This window comes from Pocillopora damicornis, chromosome 9 (assembly GCF_964200805.1).
Source record: "Pocillopora damicornis chromosome 9, jaPocDami1.2, whole genome shotgun sequence".
Classification (NCBI taxonomy): Eukaryota; Metazoa; Cnidaria; class Anthozoa; order Scleractinia; family Pocilloporidae; genus Pocillopora; species Pocillopora damicornis.
In genome coordinates, this window is record NC_142678.1 from 11,473,030 (window position 1) to 11,499,064 (window position 26,035).

Consider the following 26,035-nt stretch of genomic DNA (forward strand, 5'->3'; position numbering starts at 1 on the left):
AGACAAGAGCTTCGTATTTTCTCTGACAATATCAAATCAGATGTAAAGGGTCACTGGTTTTGAATGGAATGCTCTGACGAGTCAATTGAGCACAGTTAGTTTTTGAGGTTTGTAGGTATTTACATGCAAACAAATATTCAAGTATTTTGTACACATTTGCTCCAAATTGCACTGATCCCGCCTCTTAATACACAAACCCATTTGGCTTTTCTCACGTCAGCAAGATTCGGAAATATCTTGTTTGGGATCCCTTACATAGTAAGAAGTATTTACGGCGTTTGAGCCGAGATGATATTAGGAGTTCTAGCTTCCTGAAAAGGAATATTGGTTGTCAGAGATTAAACGCGCAATTAGCAATTACAACTAAGTGAACGACAAAAATTCTTGTTAAACGAAGTCCTTAAAGCTCTTAAAATTAATCGCCCACTGTCGCGGTTTTTGCGTGAGTTTTTGTTTCTTCCTCGGGGCGAAACGCGACAAGGGTTCATTCTGCCTGGTGAGAAATTTCCTTGAACTGGGAATGAATTCACTGCACGTAAAAACGAGCTTTGAATTCACATCATTGCTGGATTTCCGCGCGCGTTCTAGGCAAGAATAGACTTGTGTCTCTTGAACTCATCCAGAGCGGAACAAGCTGCTTTTGTTCTTCACGAGCTAAGGGCGTCTTAAGTCTTGCGAGCAATTTCTGACGATTCACTTCGTTGTCGAAAAATATGCACATAATAAAGCCCATTGCAATAAAACACCGAACAGCCCCTCAAAATGATTAATAACTCTGACGTGCTCGTTTACGAAAAATTTTCAGCTTCGCTTAAGCCAACCCATAAATGGGTTTCAAACTTGTCGTATAATTTCAGCTCTAAAACATTGTAATATATAGGCATAGTTCCGTTTCTCACCTACACCTAGGCTAAGTAATTTATACCTACTTTAATCCTTCCTATGGAAATCGCGGTTTCCCTAAAACGAAAATATTGTTCAAGAATTGTGGCTAGGAATTCACGGTGTGTCCGTCAAATGCTGATAACAAAACCGACAAAAGACGAAACCGATTGTCGGTACGGCTGCAGTTAAAACGAATATAAACGTTTGATCTGTACTAAAAACTTTTTCCGGTATCATACAATAAGCGAATATCACTACACTTCAATTGAATCTCGCATAGTTCACATTTTACTTGTCTCTTCTCACTCTTGTTTCGTTTGACTAGAAATTGCCATTTCGGATAAATCAAGTAGAAGACTCATTTGAATTTAGCTTTAGTTTGCTTGACCGTGACATGTACGGTGTGTTCTAAAGAGAAATCTGTCATGAAAAAATAAACCTTTTGTCATTTACATACTAATTTCAAAGATTGATTTCGGACAATGTCTTTTTTAGACCGCTCACAGACGTTCTACATATTTTCACGCACACAGGCAAAGGGCACCGAAAAGTTTGTAAACTTTTTGTTAGTTTTAAAACAGTTCGTTACAAGATTTTACGAACATTTGCAACTGTGTCACGCCATGAGGGCATCAGGCACGTGCAATGATAAAGACACACCCTTAATGTAAATCGTCAACTTCCGTTCTAATTGTCTAGGGTATAAAGCTAAAATCTTGTCGAAGACAAAGAAGTAAAATTTATTCACAAAATATTTTGCAAAATGATGATAATTCTGGTTCACTGAGATCCTCGATAAGCGTTTACTCGTGTCAGATTTTTGCGATAAAAAACTTCTTCATTTTCTAAATTTCTTAAATTCCTAAGCGTCAATTTATGGCTACAAGAACTGTGAATTTGATTTGAATTTTCCCACATGAATTTCTATTTTATTCTCCAACACTCGAAATTGATGTCATCCATGAACGATTCCGTGGGCATTTTTCGAGGACTTATAACATAGAAAATTAAGTAAAATCGCCCACATTTCGTGCGCGTAAATTAATGGAGCCTCACGCAAACGGACTATGGGGGGAAATTATAGGAAAATGCCTTTTTTTTACGTAATTCAAGAAAAACCACAAACCTTTCTAAATCAGGTAAAAGACGCAAGACCTTAGGACCGAAGAACAATATATTTTTTCCTTCAAAACGCAACGATGGAAAAACGTGAGTTTGCAAACGCAACCCCTACCAAAGCACTTTTGATTTGTCACGAAACATTAGGCGGACTTCCCACGAAATGTCAGGTGCAGACCTCACGAAACTGGACAGTATGTGCAATATCTTTGAAATGGCTCAGTGTATGATTCAGAAAAAATTTGTGTGTCCATATTGCAATTTCTGAAGGAAAGCAAGTTCTTTCTTAGATTGAAGTGAAATTGCCATCTTTGTTTTGTAGACCATGGAATTTAGATCTGCGTCATTTTTGAGACGAATTATATAGAACTGAAAAAGGAAAATGTAAATGTAATTCCAGGACAAGTGGCTTTCATTTGCATGATATCCTCTTAGAATTCACAACAAATCGTTATTCATATGTATCACACACAGTCCTTCTTTAAGTGTGGCTTACATTAAAAGCTTTTATTTCACTGAGAAGAATTGATTAGCTTAAAGCCAAGATAGGGAAATGCGCTTTTCATGGCGAAAGGAAGTGATGGTATTAACATACATGTCCGCCTGTCTGTCTGTTTGTCTGTCTGTCTATGAGTCAGCCTATCTGTCAGTCAGTCTGTCCTCACCACTACCAGGTGCATGCGCAATTAAATTATATTACATTGCCACTATAACTCAAATTCCACAAACTCCGGTTTAAATTGCGTCATTACTTGTCCACATCAGTAATATCTTCAGAGTAGAATGATATATATCGGGACATGCCGGCGAGTTGGTGTTAGTGCTATATATAAGTCTTTGATGACCCGATTCGATATTCAGCAGGTGAGATATTTACCTCGTCCAACCCTCAAACAGCCGTAAGGCCTGTTGAACAAAGCAATGACATAAGTAATTAAAAATACTCAGACAGTCATTATCTGTATTTTAGAAATTAACTCAGTTGGAAAAATTTTCGATAATAATTCCACGGATTAATCAGCAATATTGCACGAAGTATACGCAATTATTTCTGAAATACTTTGCGCTGCAACTTAATATCACTTGCTCTAAATTTCATCCCTTATGCTCACGGTTACTGCAAGTGACGTGGAATTGAGTAGACTATATCGAGATATGACTAGAGAATTACGTATACCTGCAACCATAAGTGTGAGAAAATCATTCAAAACGCGATGGCACGCTTTTTGGCAGGGCTGCAAAAAACTCGTGAAGCAAGTAATATGTAAGTTATTCACTGACTGGGAGGTCAGACTAGAGGCTGTGTTCAAGTTAGATCAATATTGGAGCGCCAAAAATACGGTATCATGTTTTCTGCAGAAGGTGTTTCTTAAACATTGGACATGCATGGAATATATATATAAGGCACTTAAGCTCGCCATATTTGGTCCCTTCGAGACCCTCTTCGGGAGATCAATTTTGGAAGGAAATATAACCATTGTTACATTATATGGTGTGTAATCTAAAGGCAAGCGAAACAAAAATATCGACAGAGATTTTTTAATTAGTAAAGAAAGTAACAGAATTTATCATATGTCCCATATGACCACGCGCGCGTAGTCCCATAAAAAACCATAGCGAAATTTGAGTCGTGTAAGACCGGACGGATTGACGTGAGCCAGTCCGGAAAAACCTGCCCGGCATTACACTTACACGGATTTGTTGCAAATACTTAAAGCAAAAACCAAGATCGTATTTTAAAAAACCACATTTTTTGATGAATTGTGAGTATAACGCTGTGACTAGAAAAAAAAAAAACTTTTATGTTTTTACTGTAGAATCATTCTTTGTGGTTGTCCCGTGTGCGCCCGTCTATTGTCATTGCGTGCTATTTCGTTTAAAACAAACATTTCGAAATTTTCAATTTCTTTGTGCTCGGTTCGTACGTCAGGATCTCGGCCAAATATTTTCCCGTCCGGCCCTCCCACTCAATCATTAAGTACGCGATACTAAACCAAGTATTTCGATCGTTAGTAAGACAATTTGAGACGTTTTCTTATTCCAACCTGTCTTTTAGAAAGTTTAATTTTTGTGGCTTCTGACCACCTTTATCAAATCCCTAATGTCAGGTAATGTTCTAATTTTTTTTTCTTCATTTGTTATTCAAAACTTTCATTAAGTAATCTATCACTCACCTCCTGTCCTCTTCTATTTCGTCCTCTTCGCTTTTCAAACATTCTCCTTTGTAGAGCTCTACAATCTTAGTTTCGGCAAAGCAGTTTTCCCGCTCTAACCTACACATGTTCTTGTACGTTTTGCCATTACTGGCGCATACGGGGTCATAGGCAATGCCACATTTTTCAGGGCACTCCTTCGATAATGACAAAAACGCTATTAAAAGGGAAAAGTGACACACCGGTATTAGAAAAAGTGTAGAACTGTCAAGACAACAGACGAAAAGACATCCCTAAGTTTTTCAATTCATTATCGAGCTTGATATTTACCATCCATCTTATTTTTTTTCACCAACAGGGGGCTTTCGACTTTGCCGATCCAGACAATGTGTGCGTGACACGTTTTACACATGATCCTAGTGAGTGATTGAGTCTCGAAAGTAATCCCAGACTGCCTTGATTTTGCTTTACTTCGCTACGTGATTGGTTCAGAAACTCGCGCCTTCCTCTCAACCAATCAGATTGAAAACAAAAAAGCAATCGTGATTTGGCCACTCGCCTTTTCTCGCGCTTCAGACAATTCAGTTTCTTTTACTTTGCGGCCTCATTGGCTCCTTGTGATATTTTCCTGCCCTCTGATTGGCTGATGTGGTTACTTTGGTTTTGGTTTTGCGACTTTCAATCGAAATGCATTGTAATGGCTTACACTAGCTCAACGAAATTTTGTGTGGCTCAGTGTTAGAGCAAAGGAACACAAAATCTAAGGGTCTGAGATTTGATTCCTCACGAGGATTTCGAAGTTTTCTATGTCCCACGCTCGTGAGAGGAAGAAAACCATTCCCTCTTTATGTTGCATTATTTTTGGTATTTTGTGTGTTAAAGCCCTCACAGTTGAAAAGTAATACCTCCCAGCGGACCTGAGGAAGACATGACTGACCACAAATACTTTGCAACGACAGTAAAAGTAAAAGTAAAAGTAAAAACAACAGCAGAAAAATAATCGTGACGCCGACAGTTTTATAATCTTGATCAAACCCCACGGGAACCCTGGACAGGAGTTTTGACAAAAAAAAAAAAAACTATGAGGTCCACCCTCTCTTCTCTTAGGAGGGGTCGCTCGGGTATTTGAGGGAAGATCCTTGTTGATGTTGTTTTTTTTGCTGTGTTAAAACATAAGCAATCGTGTGCTTCGAGGAGAAGCTTCTCTATTCCTTCTTTTTTATTGACTTTATCCATAAATTATCAGAAAAAAACGTACTGTTCTCTCTTAAAGTGCTCTGCCAAGTTTCAAAAAATAAAGAAGTTCTGTGCCGCCATGGTGGCTGTTAAAGTGGGAAAATCTGAAGAAGTAGCAAAGTCTTTTATTTAAGTAGCAGCATACTGCTTTGATTAGATATAAACCGCACGTGTCGAGTTTTAAAACTTTTTGAAAATTTCTTTCGTAACATAAGTCGATGAAACCTTTAACTATTTTTTCTCAAATATATTCATCCAAGGGAATGTTACGGCAAGTCTAAAAAAAAAAATCGGTTTTTTGGGACAGTCTATCGATCCTCTTTTTTCTCGGTAGAAATACGCTCTTAAGTGCACGAAGTAAAGACAGCAAACGCCAAATGTCAAGTGGCTGTTTCCCGTTTGCTGCAAAAGTCATACTTAACCTCTCTACTAATTCTCAACCCTCCCCTCTCCTCCCAACTATTCGATTCGACCGGTTGAGCCCTCGCACTCATCACCCGGCCTTACCACAGAGAAATGCTAGTGTTTTGACAAGGTGACGCCCTTTAGCATTCAGGTTTTTGTATTCTCATCACTTTTTAGCTGGACAATAAATGGAAGTTATGAGGAGAGGATACATGTTGACCAATCTTAGGATTTGGAAGTTAAGCGAACACATAACTCACTTACCAAAATTGAGTTCCGCCAGTAATATGCAAACAAAGAGTATTACAGTGTTCATTTTGCAGCCGACAGATTCTAGAAAACGAGCGAAAAAAATACACTTCCAATATATGTTGATACCAGTTGGGCCAACAAGGTTTACACAGAGGGTCTACAAATACTAAAATGTAAGACGGCTAATCACCCTCGAACTAAGCGCGTCATATGCACAATGTGTGCCCAAATCATGGGCGCACTTCAAATTTTAGCTCAATTTTTAACCAGCAGTAAACTCTGCTAATCTCAGTAATGATTATTTTCAACGAGTGAATTGGACGTACGATTATCGTTTTTGAGAGAATTTTACGAGAATAATTTAAGAGACGATTGGTATTTGCGCCAGATATATTGAATTTTATCGCACTAATAAAACCTTAATGCAAAAATTCAGTTTATCGTTGCGGCAATCTAAACAGTTGTGTCGAACACATCCTAAAATAAAATTTTGGCAGCTTTATAATGCGACACAAATTTTCAGGCCGGACTTCCGTAAAACGTTGCACACAATCGGTTTTCCGAAATAATTGAATATCAAATAATGGATTTAAACTTACTTTGTCGTTTTACATTTGCGGAATATTCTTTTTTTCTAACTTCTTTCCAGCGACGAATTGGCATCTCGCTCATTCACAAATCAAATCCAGGTACGAATACCAAACTGATCACAACTGAATAGAAAATTATAAATATCTCACAAACTTACCTTTAAATAGGTCCAGTTTGTGAATTATATTTCAAAAGCCATCGCTTGATGGAAAAGTAGACGAGACCACGACGAGAAATCAAATGTACTGTTTGCGTGCTTGGAACTAATGTCAACTTTCACAGGAAATAAAATGAAATGGTAATCAATATGTTTACTAAGCCACTTGCAAATTCTAATCACTTCTACTAATTGATAATTGGCCACTGAGTCGGTAAATTTTGAAAGGAAACTTCCACACATGCTAATTTTATATTCAAAGTATAGAAATTTACAAGCAAACAAATTCAAATCAATTGAACTGGCGATATTTAAAAGGATTTGGTCATGTGTTGAACTCCCACGCACACCAAAATAAGTCAATAAATGGACGAGGGGAACTAGCCTGCTGCCTACTTCTTTCTTTTCTGTTTTTGTTTAATTTTGTTATAATTTATTCGAAGAAACCCATGGCTATTTCACTGAGAACGGTTCAACTCTTGGCTTTCTGCAAATGGTGGTTTTCTTTACTCTTTACTTTACCCAAACTTAAGAACATGATTACACAAATATATTTGTAAAGAAACATAATGAAATACAAACATAATAACCTCTTAAACTTCAAATGCTTTTTTTGGGCTCAGTGTGTAATATGGCTAAACAGGTCGTATTCCATCCATTTAAAATTAATATTTACATCATGTAGACATTGAATTTTTATTAATGGCGTCGTCTAGTTAAATGTTTCATACCTTGTTACAGAAAAATAATTCACATGTAACATTTAACGAAACGGCGACATTTTAATGTGTACAATTTCTTTTAGTAATTAAAAGGAAAAAAGGAAATAGAATTTCATATTTCCCTGTCAGTTCTGTGTGCACAGATCAAAGATCAAAGATAGCCTCCAAAATACAACAATTAAACAAAGTTCACCGCGTCAGTTATTTTCATCACTCACGTAGGGGAGAGTTCAAAATCATATTTATACTGCTTTGTTACAGCTATACCGATATATATATATCGATAGAAGTAGACTGGAAATTTATGCTGTTGCAAAAAGGTTGACACCTGAAAAGCATGATTCACGAGCAATGAGACAACGGCGTTATGGCAAAACGGCCTTATTTTTATCCATTATTCGTGGTTATTTGTCTATGACAATTCTTTTCATTCGGGAAAGTGTGGATGGCTTCTATCATTTACCATGTGCAACTAATTGTTGTTTGTATGATTGCTCCGATGATTATGAAGATGCGCACGATTGGTCGAGGATTGCGTCATATCTCGTTATAGTCACCTCGCGCGAGGTGACTATAGCAGCAGCGCTAAATTTCAAAATATCTGCCCTGCGTTTTGTCAATGTTACCGAGGAAGTGACAAACGCGATAGAAGAAAATTCAATTCCGAAGAATCCAAAAGATGTTATTAAGTTTGGCGTAACACTATTCAAAAGAAAGATATGAAGTTTTTGCTGTAAATTCTAGTGGAGACTTGCCGCCTATTTAATCATATCAATTGTAACAGAATGGTTTCAACAATAAAACAAATTTACAACAGAATTTGAAAACACCTAAGCAATTATACTACACCAATTATTCGTCCCAGGCCCAGAGAATATTGTTGAATAATTCCGTCGACTTCGTGTGGGGGATTCACTTTGCCTTCGGCGAATAATCTTTAATCATCGTGTACATGTCTACCCATGAATCCGTTGGGTCTCATCGTTTATTACTAACGCTTTAAGGTGTCACGTTTTTGCAATTGGGTGTATACTCAAAATGAATACTACATCCTGTTTCGCAGAAAAGATGCAAAGGTTGATGCGCATATTGATACGAGGTTATTGGCTGCAACAATATGTTAGTGTCACCTCAGAATACTTTCTCCCTAATACATGTTTAGTTTGATGTCCTTTTCAAACCTACCAGTATTACTCAGATAAGTTCACTGTAAGATAAAGCGTTTATTCACCAATTTACTTCCACACATTTCTACAGAGATAAAAAGCATTAACTATACCAGGACTTCACAGAGTTAAGTTAATCATCTTTTTAAATATGATTTCAATCTGTATCCTTGAGAAAGGTATGAAATTTCAAAATTCATTTCGAGAAATTTCAATATTTTACTATCATATTTTCCGCTTTCAGTATTTTTATCAAATTATCAATTGAATTAAAAAACGACTGCAACAGCTGTGCATTCATATTAGGCATTATCGCCTTCTATCAAAATTCTCTTACTTTTCAAGATCTGACTTTTTAGGAATTGTGAATTTCCTTATTTGGCGGCTTTCAGCCTTTAGTTGCATTCTGTCCTTATTTCAGATTCTCAACCAATAGTTTTCCTCTAAATCCATTGAACCTACTTCTCTCCAAATCCAGACTTAACTCGCTGGAAAGAAAGCAATACCAGTGAGAGAGTGAGGAAGAGCCAATCTTTTCTCACCAGTGACAAGACCGCAGGCTCATTTTACCGCTCTAAGAAAAGTGAACTGTGGGACTGTCTACTTTTTTCCCAGTGCCATTTTACAGCTTGCTGATATCGTCAATATGAAAGGCCCCTCTTGTCCTGGGTGAAAAGTCGAAGGAATCACGTCATATGTGCCCGTGGGCACTCTGGTCAGCTGCTGAACGTAAAAGCCAGGCCTACGAAAGTAAGAAAAAAAAACTCAAATCCATAAAAATTAGCCTCCCGTGCAAAGGCCTCGTTATTCCTCATTTCATAAAACTCCAAAAGGCCTTGCGAAGTAAGAAGTAGCATATACACCTTTGAGGAACAGATTTAAAAGCTTCCGCTTATTTTCCCACATAATCAGAGACAGCCGGTAGATTTTCGAGTTCATTAAATGTTTCAGGCAGACTCTGAGTACGGGAATCTACATTTACTTACCTGTAGGTTTCAGAGTACGCCTCGTAAATGGGTCTCCCATCCGAGGCGAGCTCTACAGAACGAAATATGGCTCCAACTGAAAACTGCCTAAATATCGAAGGAAAATACAAATACAAAAAAACCTTGGTACTACATTCACTTGAAATGGCGATGAGAAATTTCAAAACTCAAACAGTAGATCAAAACAATTTTAGAGCCGGTCAACGACATGAACTTACTTGGGCCCTCGCAGTTTTAGTAGAACTTCAGCAGTTTCTGAGGGTGAAGTTGTCTTGATTTGCAGGCGATACACAGGATTATTGGAATGTGAAGAGAAGTTGGGGCAGCCACCGGCAAATTTTCCCCTCCATTCACCGGTCACCTGTAAAAAAACGAAAAAGAGAGGGTGTTTGCCTAATCCAAAGGTTAGTAGATGCGACGACTTAACTTCGATCACTGAATTTTAAGAATCAGTGTGCGACGAGAATCAAGATCAGGTTATGGCGTCTGCAGGAACTTACCTGTTTTTCAACTGTGTAGGGGACAGGAACTGGAGATAAACGGAATTCAGTTGAAGAAAAAACCTACGATAAATACAGAAATAATGCACGGTGGTTAACACAGGATTTCAAACTAAACAGACGCACGACAACATGAAATCTATTTGAAATCTTACACTGGCAATTAAACCACTGGTTTTCTTCGCAGCAGGATTTTGGGGTGTTACGCGTTCAACGCGCCAAAGACAAGCCTTCAAGAAGCCAGTCAGAGTTATAGGTAAAGAGATGGTTGTGGAAAGGGCATTTAAGAAAGAAGAACGATACACGATACACATACCTTCAGCGTGTAGTGAATTGTATTTGTTTTTTCATACTGAGAGACAACAAGTGTGAAGCGGTTTGTTCCTTTCGGGGCATTTAGTTTAGCGAGGTAAAATGGACTGTTTATTTTAGTGCCTTCCAAGAGTGGGTTGTCTGAAGCAAGAAAAAAAAATGTATCCTCTCTCTATTGTTAAAAACAAAATAAAACTAGTCAAAGAATTCTCAGTACTGTTAACAATTATGACATCTCTGAAATTTTCGGTTATTGCGGGGATAGTCGAAGCCCAAACTAGAAAAAAGGTTTTGAAAACAAAACAAAGGAAAAAAGACTAGATAAATAAAAACGCCGAACAAAAAACGAAGAAAAATTATTAACACATGCTCGGTTTCCGCGTCAACAACCCCTTCTCTCCTAATTTAAGTAGTATTTTATATTCTCACATTATTCACTAACCAGGATAAAACACCCTTCCACCATCTGACTTATACACATGAACGGTTATGAACTCCTTGTTTTCTGCAAAATCATCCTAAAATATAGCAGATTAACATCAATTCGCTTGCTTCTCGAGATAGAAACCAGAAACCACACTCGTCCGCAAAATATTCTTCTTTGTTATAGACAGATAATACATGAAGGGTTCATACACCTGGTTGACTGGCAAAGCTGTCAGACTTTTGAGGTATGAAGTTACTGAGAGCGTTGACTGGAGGTTTCGCCCATAGCAAGTTCGCCCCTTACTAGTTCGTCCTACCTCGCCGAGTACGTAAGGAAATGAGTTAACGATTTGGAGGCGAACTCGTCGTATTCGAACAGGCGACCTCGTCGTATTTGAACAGGCGACCTCGTCGTATTTGAACAGGCGACCTCGTCGTATTTGAACAGGCGACCTTGTCGTATTTGAGCAGGCGACCTCGTCTTAGTGGGGGCGAACTGGTAAGAGGCGAAATTGCAATGGGGCGAAAAATCCATAAACCCTTGAAGATATTCCTATTGGCTGGGGGTGAAAGCCAATTGCCAGCATCCTCTCGCATTTCTTCAAGTTTCCGTGACAATTCACTTAAACCTATCTTTACTTCCTGGGGGACATGACGCGGGGCAATGTGAAAGTAAGATGCCTAACCAGAGATGTAAGACCATGAACCGGTCATGGCTCGAACTCAGACCTTTCGACTCAGAATCCAGCGCGCTAACAAAACCAACATGTCCTCCACGACCCTGGTAGACAATGTGTGTTCCTTTTTCGAAGGTTAGCGAGTGAATTTTTAAAGGTGTTGAAACGTGGCATAACGTGTGAGTGATAGAAGATCGAATTACTCTAAGCTACGCGTTTTTTACATCAAACCGTGATATGGCGAAACCGGTATTCTTCTCTCGAAGTGTTCACAAAAGGGCAAAAAGTCACTATTATCTGTCACAAGTGTACCTTTTGTGTGATGTGCCGAGTAAGAAGGATCCAGACGACAGTATCTCTGTCAGAGGAAAGTAACTCCAGTTTGTACTGCGGATTGTCTCCTGTTAAACAAAAGCACTGATAGCACCAATAACATCTCCACACCGCTACCTTACATTCATTGTAGCACACGTTGAAAGGGTTTATGAGCAATTTTCCATTGAGTATCGAAAGTAAATTGGGATTGCTGTGGTTTTGCGTAACTTCGCTCCGATTGGCCAATAAAACTCGCGCCACTTTCTCTCCCCAGCACTAAAACCAATCGCAACTTAGTCAGCCGGGTTTCCCCGCGCTAAGCGCAGTTCACTTGTTTTTTCTTTTAGTTCTGATCGGCTCCTTGTGAAAATTTTCCTTTCCCGATTGGCTGTTGTGATTACTTTAATTTGGGTTTAACAAAACTTGAACGAAAAGCACTCTATGATGTAGTTACACTGCTGGCCTTGTAGTCGCTACATACAGGAATCCATATTTTTGCCACAATGTTACTGAGGATAACTGATGACATGCACCGGAAAACCAAGTCACTTTATCCCCGCCATTAAAAAAGTAAATAAGTTACCAGTAACCGCGGGTAGGGCGGCCAAAATACGACCTGACCGTTCGAAAACTATCTTTAAAAATCTGCTAATAATGTTGACCATGGACGCTGCCACTTTGAAGCTACTCAGTAACCTGGCGGCATGGGCCCAAATGGCTGTTATCACAATCCACGGTTTAAAAACCGCCGACTGGGAGAAAGAACCGTAATAAAGTAACTGTTTGTATCAAGTATGCCTTTCTAACGTTCGAGATCAGTTTTATCGTGAGAATGCCATACGCGGCTTTTAAGCGTTCGGTACACAAAGCTAACGTCCTGTCATGGCCTTTCTCGTATAAATAAACGAAGTAAAAATAAGAGTTAGACGAAGGCCGAGGTCAAGCACGCTCTTTTCGCGTTACATCTGACATCATGGACTATCTATTTATATTTGTACGTATAATCAATGAAATCGTTAAGTCAAAAATGCCAGCAGAATATTACTTAATAACGATCATTTGGTCTAAGCCAGGACACAGATTGCCTCCAAAACAGAACTACGCATCATTGATGATTATATTTCACCTCCTACCGAAAGACTTTTAAACGCGCAGTATTTTCATTATCTCACGGAAACATCAGGCGACTGTTAAAGTCAATAATGAAGCATTCAAGCGAATTTCAATAACCAAAAAAAAAAATAAAGAAACAGTGTTTTGTTCACACAGGAAAATCTCTTCATTTCCGCTTCTTCACAGACGACTAATATGAGACAAATATATTATACATCTCTTTCAATCATCTGTTTCTATTTGTTCAACTTAATTACATCCACTTTGAATTAAATGGTCATCCTGTCCATTTGAAATAGGTACAAATACTACACTGATATACACTTTTTTCAATAGATAGCAAACAGGGAAAAAACTTATTGAAGATGAAAAAGATCTTCGCAGTGATAAAAACTACTTAATAAAAACAACTTAAGCAGTAATGAAAATATTATTAATCCGCAGTTCAAATATATGATATTCTTTTATACACAGTCGTTCAGAAATTGAAACATAAACATAACTTAAGTGGCGACCCCTGACAATACATAAAAATGTTGAAAATTCTCAAACTTCAAACAGACGATCCGGCACTCTCAAAAGTAAAAAGGCCAAATGGACAATTTGGCTCGAAACAAAAAAATTCGTGGAGTTTGCTATAATGCTTTCAAGAAGATGGCAAGCATAAAGGATTTAAAAAAGGTGCAAGCCCATCCTATTGTTTAAGGGAAGTTTTCTGCATAAAATAAGGTCTTCTTTGATACATTTGTCTGTGCTCAGTCGTACGCCTCTCAAAGTGGGTGAAAGCTAAATTGGCGTTAAGCTTGATATCACAGAGATCGAAGGTCAAAGAACTTACCGATATTATAAACGTCTTTCTTGGGTCCTTCAGCAGATGTCCAGGTCCTAGGAGACGAAACAATACCAGTAATTAAGCCTTTCTTACATTTATTAACCAAACCGTGTCTATGGCGACCATATCATATTACCTTCTGTTTCGCTCTGAAGAAGGGTTGACGCTCGAAACGTCAGCTCAAGAAACTGTACCTAAGTGAAAAGCATGCAGTAAAATACTAATAAAAAAAATCGAGAAACCTTTCACTTAAGTACGTCGACGTTCAAATTTGTTTCTGGTTGAAAAATGTTCAAGTTATATAGATTTTTGGTTCATTGTGTGTCAGATAATGGTGAGAATTCTGAGAAAAAAGAAAAATCACATTTACATTATCAAGGATTAATTTGGCCCAGAGCATGTATAGCCGCCAGAACGAGAAATTCTGTCTCTTGTTGATACTCAGTTCCTATGATTATCTCGGCGTTGAGAGATTTTCTCAGGGAAATTAAGAGTTTCCCTCTCAGCAATACCTTTCTTGTTGGTCCAACTTTTTACGCTTAAAATCACTTTACAGGTATTGTTATTATTTTTGTTGCTAATCAAAGCAAATAAAAGATGCCGCATGCACGCATACTTATATTTCACACGAGTTAACTAGCAGTTAGCACAGACGCTCGATATTCATGATGGGGTCAGTAGCATTTCTGAAAAATTTTACATGAAGATTAAAACACGAGCTAGAATTCCTTTTCAAATAATTTCAGCATGTGCTGGCAGTAAGGCCTGTCACATTAGTGAAACCACTCGCTACATTTGTACACGCAATAATGAGCACCATCTGTCGGACAAGGCTTCACATGTTGACAAGTACTTACAATCTTCCAAGGCTTGTCATAACTCATGCTCAGTAGAGTCTTAAACGAATTGATTCTGTCGTCTTAGTTTTTCAAATGAATGTAAACGAGGTCATGTTTATCAAATGGAAAAATCCGACTCAAAACCAACAATTAAAACACTTAAATCTATCTTTTCCTTTTAAGCTTTTTTTTTAAGTCTTATTTTGTCACACATTTATTATTACTAAATTGCTTATTTTTAGTAGTATCATTTTGGTTTTTCCTTGGTTACTTTAAAATACCATAATTGGTTTTCTGCCATTACATTTCAATCACATAGTTTACGAATATGTACAGCTCAATCGTACGATTAGGCATTTATAAACGTTTTTGTTAGGATTTGGGCATTTGATATAACATATAAATTATCATAACTAATTTACAAAGAAATGTGTAGCAGCTTGAGGGAGGAAGTCAAAAGGCCTCAATGACACTTACGAGTGCAGAGAGAAGCGATATTTGAAGAGTTTGGGGTTCCAGTTCATGTAGATCACGTCAAAAAACTGCATAACGCATTCCCAGCTGATCCAAAATACTCCTGATGAGAAACAGAGAAGCATTTAACGAAAGGGAAAAAATACTACAACATACATCTGATCTGGGTGGGGTTGTTCAAAATTTGGAATAGCCGTGTACAGAAAAATCCCTTGATTCTATATCTAGAGGAAAACACTTGTAACCGGTAAGCACACAAAGACACACAGGGGCGCTCTAATAAGCCCCCAAGGGGTTGGGAAGACACACGGGGGGGGGGGATGTAAACCTACTAAGGGCAAAGGTAACTCTCCTGGATTGCCGCCCCTATTTATTGAATACAGTCTATAGTATGCATTTTTTTGTGGTTCTAAAACGGCCACCAACCCTGGCTATCCAAATACATGTTTACTTGAGCCATATTGCTACCTAACCCCACCGAATAACAATAATATTTGTTTGTGAGTTTTTAGTCAGAGAAGGGAAGGGTAGGGAGACGAACCTGACGCTTTCAAGGGGAGAATAAAGGAACGCTTAATGACATACAATGCTCCACATTTTTACCATTGTCAATCTGTATAGCACTTTTCCTGTCGTAGTTCAAGGCTCTCTGAAGCTCCGGCGTCCAACTAGTTGAGTCCATTTCGGAGAATTTTCCCTGTAAAATCATAATTACTTGGTTTCAAGAAATGTTGAGACTGTTTAAATATAGGATACGCTTGCCTTTTTCTGCAAAGCGCATTGAGTGGAGAAAAAGCGATCGAATCTGATCTCAACAGTCAAAGTTGAGATGTCGCTGTCTCAGCCAATCAGGTCTGGAAATTTTCCCGACATTCTGTTTACAAAAACACTCAATAAATAACTGAGATTGATAAGGCGAGGTGCATACTTTCCATCTCAAATGACTCCAAGGATTTTTGAGTTGAAGAAGACGATGTCCCTGCATATAAAAAAAGAAAAAATTAAAACTTGATATTCAAGCACTGCTCAAGAAAAGTAAGTTACTCTACAAATAAATCATTCGCTGTAAATGCATACTTATCCAACAGACCTTGCTAACAAGGCCTCACTAAAGGGCACACCGGCGCTAGAGTAGAATTTCCGTTCAAATCTTTACAATTTTCTCGTTTAATGTCCTCCTCAAGTTATCTCCAAAACCAAACTTCGTCCTTTGTAATTTTTCATGACAATGCTTTTCAGTGTATTGCGTGAGAAGTTTAAGGAAAGACCAACGTGCTCTACGTCCTACAACGCGTGGCAATACCAAGGTAACGACAGAAAAAAGGGAGTGCAGGCATACCTTGACTTTCCTGATGTCTAACAATGCATAGGCATGAGTGGGCACAAGTCCCGCTCGGTCAGCCTCGCTTTCGCTCATTGGGCCTGTTGCGACCGTGACGAGACAGTCCCCTGGGACACAAATGAATGATGTGGTTGGTTACATTTTTTCCATTGCGTCAGATGTAAAAACCCGCAGCCATGTTCAATCGTTTACATCTTTCCAGTATTTAACATTGAAACACTAATCTGGCGACAGTTGAGAAGAGTTTGAGTCAGCATGACACAGTTTTGATCTAGATATCTTCTTTGACGATTTGAGGTAATAATTTAGTGTTTTTTCTCACGGTTTCACGATTTAAGGTGCGATGATCTCCAGATGGGAAACTCGTGGCCACAAGCAGACGGGCTTAAAGAAGACGATTTCCCATCTGTGCAAACGACACTTTCGAAAATTGAGATAAAAATTAATTGAGTCGATTCGGGTCGAAAATTTTAAACTTGATTGATATCAATTGATCAGTCAGATGTAGCCCAAAATGCCTTTTTTCGCAATTGTCTTTTCTGTCATTCATTCCAAGTCCTCTCCAATTCTGTGCCAGCACTATAATGTAACGGACATTTGACACTAAAAATCAGAAAAAAAGCGGTCACTGTTTCCTGCATTTTACCCATACAAGGGTTTGTACAAACAAATATAAGGAAAAGTCTTACCACTTCTCACTCCATTCAAGAGACGATCGAAATGCATACTCTCATTAAACGTTGGATTGTTTCGTTTTATCGACATTCTCTCGGGAATCCAGCCTGTAAGAGCGTGTAGGTCAATGCTCTGAAACGAAATAGAAAACTTATCAAAACTTCAGCAAAAAATCCCTCTCTCTGTACTTCATTGGAAGACCAAACTCAAAGTCTACATTCCTACTCTGAGTCTACTTCCTTAAGAGACGCTTTAGACCACAAGCGAATCACACTGTGAGTCTGCTAACACACATAAGATAAAATATAGAGATTTAGCCAAGCCTAAAAGCGGAGCTCGCATTTTTTTTCCCGCACGTCTCAAAGGCACAACGCCTTTCCCGGGCCGGGACTAGAACCCGGGTCGTCCGACTCGGAGCCCAGTACACTGACCACTGGACTACTGGACAAAGCCGTGGCGTTGGCATGCCCGCGGTACAGTTGACCACTTAGCTTTCTAAACTCGGAACTATTGAATAATTATATTCCAGGAGGACACTGCAAGAGTGGAGTGACTTGTCTAACAACACAACAGAATGACCGGTCGAGAATCGAGCCAGGACCTCTCGACTTGGAGTCCAGCGTATTGACCACTGAGCACTTTGTATATTACTGCGAATTTACTTACGGAGTTGGACCCGGGGAAATCGTATCCTCCCATTACCTGTTCAAAACAAAACATAAATACAAACAAATCATCAAACTCACGGATCATGCAAATCATCTTCAACAGGCAAAGTCTCCCCCCTTACCCCCTCCATGAGGACATACATGTGCGAGTCCGGTTATCAAAAGTCCAATAAAAGATGTGTTACCACAGGATGGGTGGGAAGCTGAGATTTTCCCGTAGAGATAAGAAAATGTGAAGTAAACAAAGAAAACGTCAACTACACGGTAGAAGTTAACTTTTGAACGGGAAGTAACCTACCTTTAAATAAGCCTTTTCAATAAGACTGACCCACATTTCATTGCGATTGTTGGAGTAGGAGCAGAGCAGTTCTCCATCTCTTCCAACAGGAAGGGTATCATCAATAATCACCTGGGAAAAGAAGTAAAGAAATTAAAAATTAAAAATTAAAGATGAAAAGTTTACGAACTTAGTCATTGAATGAGAAAGGGCGTTATTTGTTTTGTCACGAGCGTAAAACGGAAAAATATGTCATACCCACGGGAAACCAACCACACACCGTTGGATTTTAGGGTTCCATACTCTACTGTTGAACTAAAGAGACCTCAGAATTTAAAATTCATCATCTGTTATATTCTATCTATGAACACAATGCTTTCGTCTATACTCATCCAGTGGTATGTAGGAATGTTGTCACCTATGAACCTTGCGAACAACTTTCAATGGTATTGCATCAGACCAGGGAAAAAGACAGTGTGGGGTTCGATTCCTAGTGTGGCAATCAGACTTTTCTATTTTTCTCACGGTAGAGACGAGACAAGTAACAACTTTTTTTCAGGAACAAATCTTATACCATTATCTGCAACAATACGTTAACGAAAGCCAATGGCCTTCAAACAGTGAACAGAGCACTGAATTTTTGCAAGTAATTAAGAATGAAAAAATAATGCGTGGATTGTCAAAGATGGCTAAATACATACACCGTAAGTTTACCTTTCTTGAGACTCCATTGATTCGTAGCTTAATCATGTATTTACCAGATGGATTAATAACTGGTTTTCCCGCGCGATTTTGTGGGTAAATGATACTATTTGGAACAAGAATACAGACACCCAGTTCAATTAACGTGAGAAAACGCACGACACCTGCAAAAATTCTATCATAATTTTCCTTGTAATTGTAACCTCAGTATATTAAATAATGTTTCCACTCAAATGCTTTTCGATTGAACATCGTGAAAGTAAAACAAAAGCTATCATAACAGCCAATCAAAACGAAGGTAGATCACACAGGGAGCCAACGAGAACGTAGTAAAATACACTAAACATGCTTCAAGCGCGGGAAACGCGAGTCTTCACCTGGTTATGTGATTTACTTTCGTATCTGATTGGTTGAGAGGGAGGCACGAGAATTTTGGACAGAGAGAAAATAAGAATACCTCGGTTGCTCTTCATAAAATTGCTGTATATAAGCATAAGAGATATGCCCTTGTCCCGTGGTTTGTAGAGTGAACTCAAAATGAAAAAAAGCCAGTCTGAGACCCGCAAGGAGACTTAAAATCACTGGCACACGGTTCTAGTAAGAAATTTCGTAGCATAAGCGCCGGCTCTCCAGTCAATCGAGTTAAGTTCTTTCTTGAGCCTTCTCATCGGGCTGCACTATTTTAAAAATGGGCGTATCATTAATTTCAATTCACTCAGTAGTGATTCATTGAGGCCGCCTAACTGATTTAAATCATATATCGCCCAAACGTGCCAAAAGCAAAATGGAAGACGCACTTAAGACTGCTTTGTCTTTACGATTTTATGTTATGGAGCAATACTTATGGCGAGCAAGAACAAAAAGCTTGAGAGAGAATTGAATTTTATCAAAAAAAAAATGGAATTATCTCGTCTCATCTTCTCTCCGTCCACTATGGTCTGTTCTATGAACCTAAACCATATATAACAAGTTTGTAACGCTATCTCGCCTTCCGTAATCTTTTCATTCCCAAGAACTTATTGGAAAATCTCCTTACTGTCTGCCAGAAAATTTTTATGATGTTAGTTCGGAGAATTTGGTATTGGATCAACTGATAATACCCCAAGTAATATTTGTCTTCATTCTCATCTTTTGTCTGCTTAATGTTGTATTGATATTGTAAGGATAAAGGGCTAAAAATGAGATAAAGGGCTAAAAAGTAACCTGCACTACAGACTATGATACTCTAAAATTACAGTACTACCTTGTAATAAGAGTCTTTTTAAAGTTTCTCTCGTAAGCAGCACTGATCGCCAGCGAGGCCAGAAAAGAGCAATCTGACACAATGGTCTGAGAAAAGAGAAGGAAAGAACTTTTTGCTTACAATACGTTTGAATATTGAGACTTTGAGGGTTAATCAAAAACATAACAAAGTTCTCGATTAGCGTTAGTCACCAGCGGCGTAATGGGAATTTTGGGATTGAGAGTGAGAATGGGAATTTAGTGGTGGACATTACACGAGGTGGCTCTTCTTGTCCACTGTTTCCACGTAAAAATGAAATTTAGAATGTTTATTGATGCGGAAGGAGCAAACCCGGAGGACCCCCCATGTGACGTCAGGTCCGGGAATCGACCCCGGACCACAGTGGTGGGAGGCGAACACTCTCACTACCACGGCATCCATGCTCCCCAAGCGGACAGTAAGCATCATTTCCTCTCGCTGTGGTATAGATTATTGCGTTCAATTATTTTTGTGGTGGAAGATAAATTCTTTTTTTTTTCAATTTAGTAAAGACCATGTTCAAACGTTGGGCATTGTTTTGTTTTGTTTTGTTTTGTTTGTTTTCTTTAATTCGTCATAGTTTCCAGTTGTTTTGTTTTATTTTGTTTTGTTTGTTTTCTTTAATTCGTCATAGTTTCCATTCATTGGTGAGAAGACTATGTGTCGTCCATTTCTGTGTGTAATCAGTCTTAAGTTTTATTTCTGGCGACCCCTTCATGATTTTAGGTAGTCAAATGGCGACTTTGAAAATATTCGAGCTTGAACTGTTGTTTGACGTAATTTGGCGTTAAATTGTTGGGAATATATGACCTTTTAAAATCTAAGATTAAGATTTGCGTTTCAGATGATTTTACAGCGTTTTTTTTTCTCAGTATTCATAATAATTTACCTGTTTGATACTGAAGCTTGATATAGCATAAATCATTTCTGGGTTTTCACACAACTCTGTTGGCCTGACAAAGAATTTAAAGTTACAGTCACGATAACGAAGTGATATGAGAAATGTTAAGCATGTTAATGTTGATTTCATGTTTGGAAATTTAGCTCTACTTCGGACAAGTATCTATTCAGAAGATATGAATTTAAGTGATATGTAATGTTGATATATTGGACATACCTTAACCATTTAGTAAAGCGAGCTTTCTGTTTCTGTGACAGGGCAAGCTGACCATCTTTATCACTACAGTAACAAATGTTAAGATACATTATTAAAATGTGAGAATGTGAGTAGATATATGTTCATTGATTCAAAGCTTCAACACCACCCATGGGCAACCCCCCTTCCCACCCCACACTTGAACTTTAAAAGATTGTTTGTTCAAATTCCCACCCCTTGGGCCAACATCAAAATTAGCAACCATAACTTTCTAACTTTCTTTCTTCTGAGCTATTCACTCACAAAAGTGAACTTTTTATCTTTAAATACTTCCATATTACGAAATAAAACACCTACATTCTGCTAGAAAGACTTAGCACTTCTTATTCAAATTTCTCACCCTCGAGAGGCAAGGTTTAAACCCCCCCCCCCCTGCATGGACAACGGTAAAATGACCATTGGTGGAAGAAATGTTGAAGGCTCCTACTGCTGGAGCTTTCTTGAATCTCTGAAGTACAAAAGGTCAAGGAACACTTTTACTCCCCCACCCCCCCCCCCTGACAGCATGCTTAGCCATTATAAGTCTCCTCCACCCCTGAAATTTGCCAACTTTCTCTAACGGTTTGCCAGTACCTGTTCATACTTCTGAGAAAAGAGACTACTTCTGAGAGCAAAGTGTCTTGCTCAAGATGAACACATAGCTTACACTTGCACCTCTCAATTGAGAAATGTCTCCACTCTAGGCAAGTAGCCCATCCAGCTGGAGCTCATCAGTGTCTTACTTCTCCCCGCATGGATGAGATCACAGCCCCTCCCACCAGCATGAGAGTTAAGCACCTTGCCCAAGAATGCAAGACAATGACCCAGTCTAGTTGCAAACCCAGAGTCCAGGGCCAGGTTGTTCAAAGCTGGGTTAGGGTAACCAAGGGTTTGTGTTAGACCTGATTTCAAATTTGAAAGCTTTTGGAGAAAATCCAGTGTAATTCTTTCTGTCTTCAATCTGATAATGGCATGCTTTAAAAAGAAAAGGAAAAATTGTCTCAATAGAGGCTTTTGAACAGTAGTAAAACCTGGATTCAAATTTAACCCTTGGTCAGCAATAATCAGCCTTTGAACAACTGGCACCAGTAGATCAACTGTTAGGCCATCAATGTGATCTCCAAGACAAGAGACAATGCTTTAATTTGGATTAAAGGTCTAAACATTAGGTTACCATACTACATCTTCCATAGCTAATAGTATACAATTAAAAACCTCCTGTCACATTATTTACTGTATCAAAATTGACAATGTGTACACATTACCTATAACAGTCAGGATGAGCAAATCTCTCTTTCAGGTCAATATCCAGCCAGGGAGGGTACAGCTTACCATTTATATAAGAAGTTCTCCTGAGAAAAGTATAAACATATTCTCACTCAAAATTTACATTGCTACACTGTGTATGATGCTGACAGTCAAAGTTTTCCAGTTTGCGATACGGGCATACCTGTACTCCAAATGAATGCATACAGTATATATTGGTAAAAGAAAAATCAAAGGCATAAAGTTCTTAATATTCAAATGTTAAATCCTCAAGTAAGATCATTTGAACATATTTAACTTCAGGTAGATTGTAGAAATAAACTCTAGTAACATGTAAAATCATCTCAATGCTTCTCAATTTCAGAAGAACAATTTTTTCATGCCTTAAGCTTGAAACAAGGAAACAAACTCTTTGAATTTTCATAGTAAAAGTTATAGACAAATGTGTCCATCCAGTTAAAATTCTGTAACTAAATTCCTTATTTTGCACATTGCAAGCCAGTTTATTTTGATTTTCTATTTTTTTATATTCCGTAAGGTAAGAAAAGGAAAAAGAAAACTCATCTGAAAGATATCAAGCCATGAAAATGTTGCACCACAACATATACAAATGCAAGTAATATTGTTGCATTTCATCTTCACTCAAAATAGCAATAAAAAAGGGTTAAAAATGAGTGATAAAACACTTGATCATGAACTATGTGTTAGATGCAACAAAGATGTCTTACTTTAAAACATCCAATTCCTTGACTGTGAGATGAGGTCTCTTGTCCCCAGTGCTTGTCCCAGGGGTTGATTCTCCAGACGACATTAAGGAAAGGTCCTTCACACCTCTAGTGATTGTCGTTGAATCTGACCCAGCGCCTTCGGGCTTAGAACTTAATGTTGCCTTAATTGCCTCAGCTCTGAGAATAGAGGATTAAAAGTCTGTGTAATATCTCTAGTATACTTTATATACCCAATGTATTCTGGAAAATCTGCACAGTTCATCCCTTGTCAAACTTCACCATCTGGATTGAAAGACTAAAGGATGAGGGTTGTACATTGGTTGGCCATTACCGCATAAAAATATCAAAAACTATTTTATGTGCAAGTACAATATATACATGTAATGCAGGAGAGATTTTAAAGTTCAATGAAAATGAACCCTTCACACCCTAACATCAGCATTCATATTCTCCATACTGATCTCTTTACATTTACAAGGTGCTGAAAAAGAGAATTAGTTTAACAATCAAGAATTTTCTTTAGTTGTTGATCATTTCCTTTGTTCTCATGACATTAATGCATGATTCAGTGGTGATATTGTAAGGAGAAATTAGTTGCTAGTCACTAGATATAAATATCTTTATCTTGCTTGTAATTCGCCAAATCTGAAACCGTTTACCTCTCTATTGCTTGCTTGGCAAGACCATGGAGTTTTTTCTTTAAATTATCACTATCTGGTAGACTGCTGCTCTACAAATGAAAAGGCAATAATACATAATGCAAATTACATTGTACATAAAACAAGAATTTAAAGGACGTACTACATGATAGGGATTGTGCTTAACCCTTTAACTCCCAAGATCTCATTAGTAATTCTCCTTACTGTCTGCTAAACGATTCTCATTATGTTAGTTTGGAGAATTTGGTATTGGATCAATTATCACTCCCATAATTGATATTTTTCTTTATTCTCATCACTTGTCTGCATGATATTGTATAGATGTAGTAAGGACAAATTCTGTCTTGGTCACTCACAGGAGTTTAAGGGTTAAATGATCAGATAATGTCAGATAATCAACTGACAGTTGATCTGAACCTTCATTTGAACAACCTTAGGTCTGTAACCAATTTTTTTCATATGACAGAGATACATGTAAATATCTCCTCATCACTCAACAGGATGAAGAAGAAGAAGGAGAAGAAGAAGGAAGCCCTGTCTGTTCGTTACATGAGTGGTGTAAAAAGAACAGAAGATACATGAAGAACGAAATCAGTATTTAACAGTGTATCAGTGTAAGTTCAAAAGATCCAGGCCATGATTGAAGAACGATGGGTATTCATTTGGATATATAGGAAAGGAAGACAGAAGTTACAGGAATCACTGCAAGACAGAAAAGCTTATTAAGTAAAGCAAAGATTTTGCAAAGCACCCCTGCCAAAAAGGCTATGGGAAAAAGCTTAATGTCTTCAGAAAAAAAGGTCATCGCCAATTAGCTTAATTACATTGTAAATAAGCTAGTAGAAATTATAATACTTGTGGCAACAGTGAAAACAGTAAGTGCTAGCAATAAAAAGCTAATTCAGTCTTAACAGAATACCAACTCACAGTTTTGATGCAAAGATCGGCTGCATCAGTGTAGAGAGGTAAAGCATCAATTTGTCTGCCTCTTTCATCTTCATGTAGTGCTTGCTTCAGAAGAAATTCTGCTCTCTCCACACCATTCTACACACATAATGAATGAATATTATTTCAAATACCTCTCATCTTCCTTAAGGTTATTAGAAGACATAGAAAGGCTACTTGAACAATGAAATGATAAATCAGTTGATCAAAAATTATTTCATTGCCTGTTGTGAAGTCTTGAAAGAAGTAGGTGCGTGAGATGAACCTGAGGAAACACAGTTGAAGAAGACTAAATTTAATAAAATATTCACTACATATAGTTTTTGATATTCTGTCTGATATCTGTTACAAACTAACTAATCTCGTGAACTACATGTGCGTTGTACATGTATGATAACTAATAAGTTGTAGATTGTTGTAAAATTGATGGTTCGTAAAGCTGATCTTCATTCAACCTTATTTAAAATGTCTCTACGATTCTCTAATTTAGAGCGTATACGGTATTAACCGGAATATAGAAATATCGTAATCAATATAATACTTTCTTGATATGCTTTTGACAATTTTGGCTAAAAAGTTCCTAGGAAATCCCGGAAGTACATTTAGAGTATTTAAAAAAGTAACAACAAATAATTTTGTTCTTCAAGAATACAGATAAATTGACATTTTGACCTAATTTCATTATATCTACCAGCAACGTCCCACCCACAATGAAGACGTATATAAATATTCCAGCGACATAAGATCGAAGCTAAGTTATGTGAAGTTTACCTTCTTCCAGCGCTCGGAGCTCCTCGGCTCGCCTGATATACTGCGAAGCTTTATCTCTCACCTCTAACCTGGGATCATATGATAATGCTTTGATGAGAGCTTCGGCAGCTTCAATGTAGAAAAAAGCAGCTGCACCTCCGCTTCCCATTTTGTCTAAATCTACAGCCTGTATTGCCAATCTGTAGCCATCTTCGCAGAGTTCCGTCACGTCCACCATGTTGTTATGATGAGAACGCATGCGCAATTTTCTTATTCAAAAGACATGACTGCATACGGGCTCAGCGTACATTTGAATCCCAGGTCTGCGAAGCGTACTGAGTGAAACTCAAACAAATTTCAGTCGAATTAAGAAGTATTTTTCACCATGAATTAATAAGGAGGGCTCCTTGCTACAGCATAACATCCTTTTTCCATTGTTCACATAGCATCTATCAAGGAACAGCTAA

At 38.0% G+C, this 26,035-nt stretch overlaps 2 protein-coding genes across 4 annotated transcripts; both read right to left on the reverse strand.

Annotated features, from left to right (window-relative positions):
* Positions 1 to 2,484: 2,484 nt before the first annotated feature.
* Positions 2,485 to 7,056, reverse strand: LOC113678648 (turripeptide Gsg9.2). 2 transcript variants are annotated; one of them, XM_027195543.2, is made up of 4 exons: positions 6,799 to 7,056; positions 6,063 to 6,131; positions 4,179 to 4,374; positions 2,485 to 2,910 (listed from the first exon to the last, which is right to left on the reverse strand). In XM_027195543.2, exons 2-4 carry the CDS (start codon positions 6,112 to 6,114, stop codon positions 2,862 to 2,864), a joined length of 297 nt encoding a protein of 98 aa, XP_027051344.2. In that variant the 5' UTR covers positions 6,115 to 6,131; positions 6,799 to 7,056; the 3' UTR covers positions 2,485 to 2,861. The 2 variants fall into 2 exon arrangements, with proteins under 2 accessions (XP_027051344.2, XP_027051345.2); XM_027195544.2 differs by lacking the exons at positions 6,063 to 6,131; positions 6,799 to 7,056 and adding an exon at positions 4,488 to 4,626.
* Positions 7,057 to 8,723: 1,667 nt separating this feature from the next.
* Positions 8,724 to 25,827, reverse strand: LOC113678662 (calpain-7). 2 transcript variants are annotated; one of them, XM_027195562.2, is made up of 25 exons: positions 25,590 to 25,827; positions 25,043 to 25,083; positions 24,801 to 24,917; positions 23,874 to 23,939; positions 23,215 to 23,391; positions 22,486 to 22,572; positions 21,203 to 21,265; positions 20,975 to 21,038; positions 20,068 to 20,153; positions 18,837 to 18,930; positions 18,144 to 18,254; positions 17,844 to 17,879; positions 17,192 to 17,309; positions 16,500 to 16,609; positions 16,089 to 16,139; positions 15,764 to 15,857; positions 15,164 to 15,263; positions 13,854 to 13,900; positions 11,900 to 11,988; positions 10,927 to 11,002; positions 10,489 to 10,625; positions 10,173 to 10,235; positions 9,891 to 10,033; positions 9,673 to 9,759; positions 8,724 to 9,428 (listed from the first exon to the last, which is right to left on the reverse strand). In XM_027195562.2, exons 3-25 carry the CDS (start codon positions 24,872 to 24,874, stop codon positions 9,287 to 9,289), a joined length of 2,115 nt encoding a protein of 704 aa, XP_027051363.2. In that variant the 5' UTR covers positions 24,875 to 24,917; positions 25,043 to 25,083; positions 25,590 to 25,827; the 3' UTR covers positions 8,724 to 9,286. The 2 variants fall into 2 exon arrangements, with proteins under 2 accessions (XP_027051363.2, XP_027051362.2); XM_027195561.2 differs by having other exon boundaries at positions 23,874 to 23,944; positions 25,590 to 25,826.
* Positions 25,828 to 26,035: the final 208 nt, after the last annotated feature.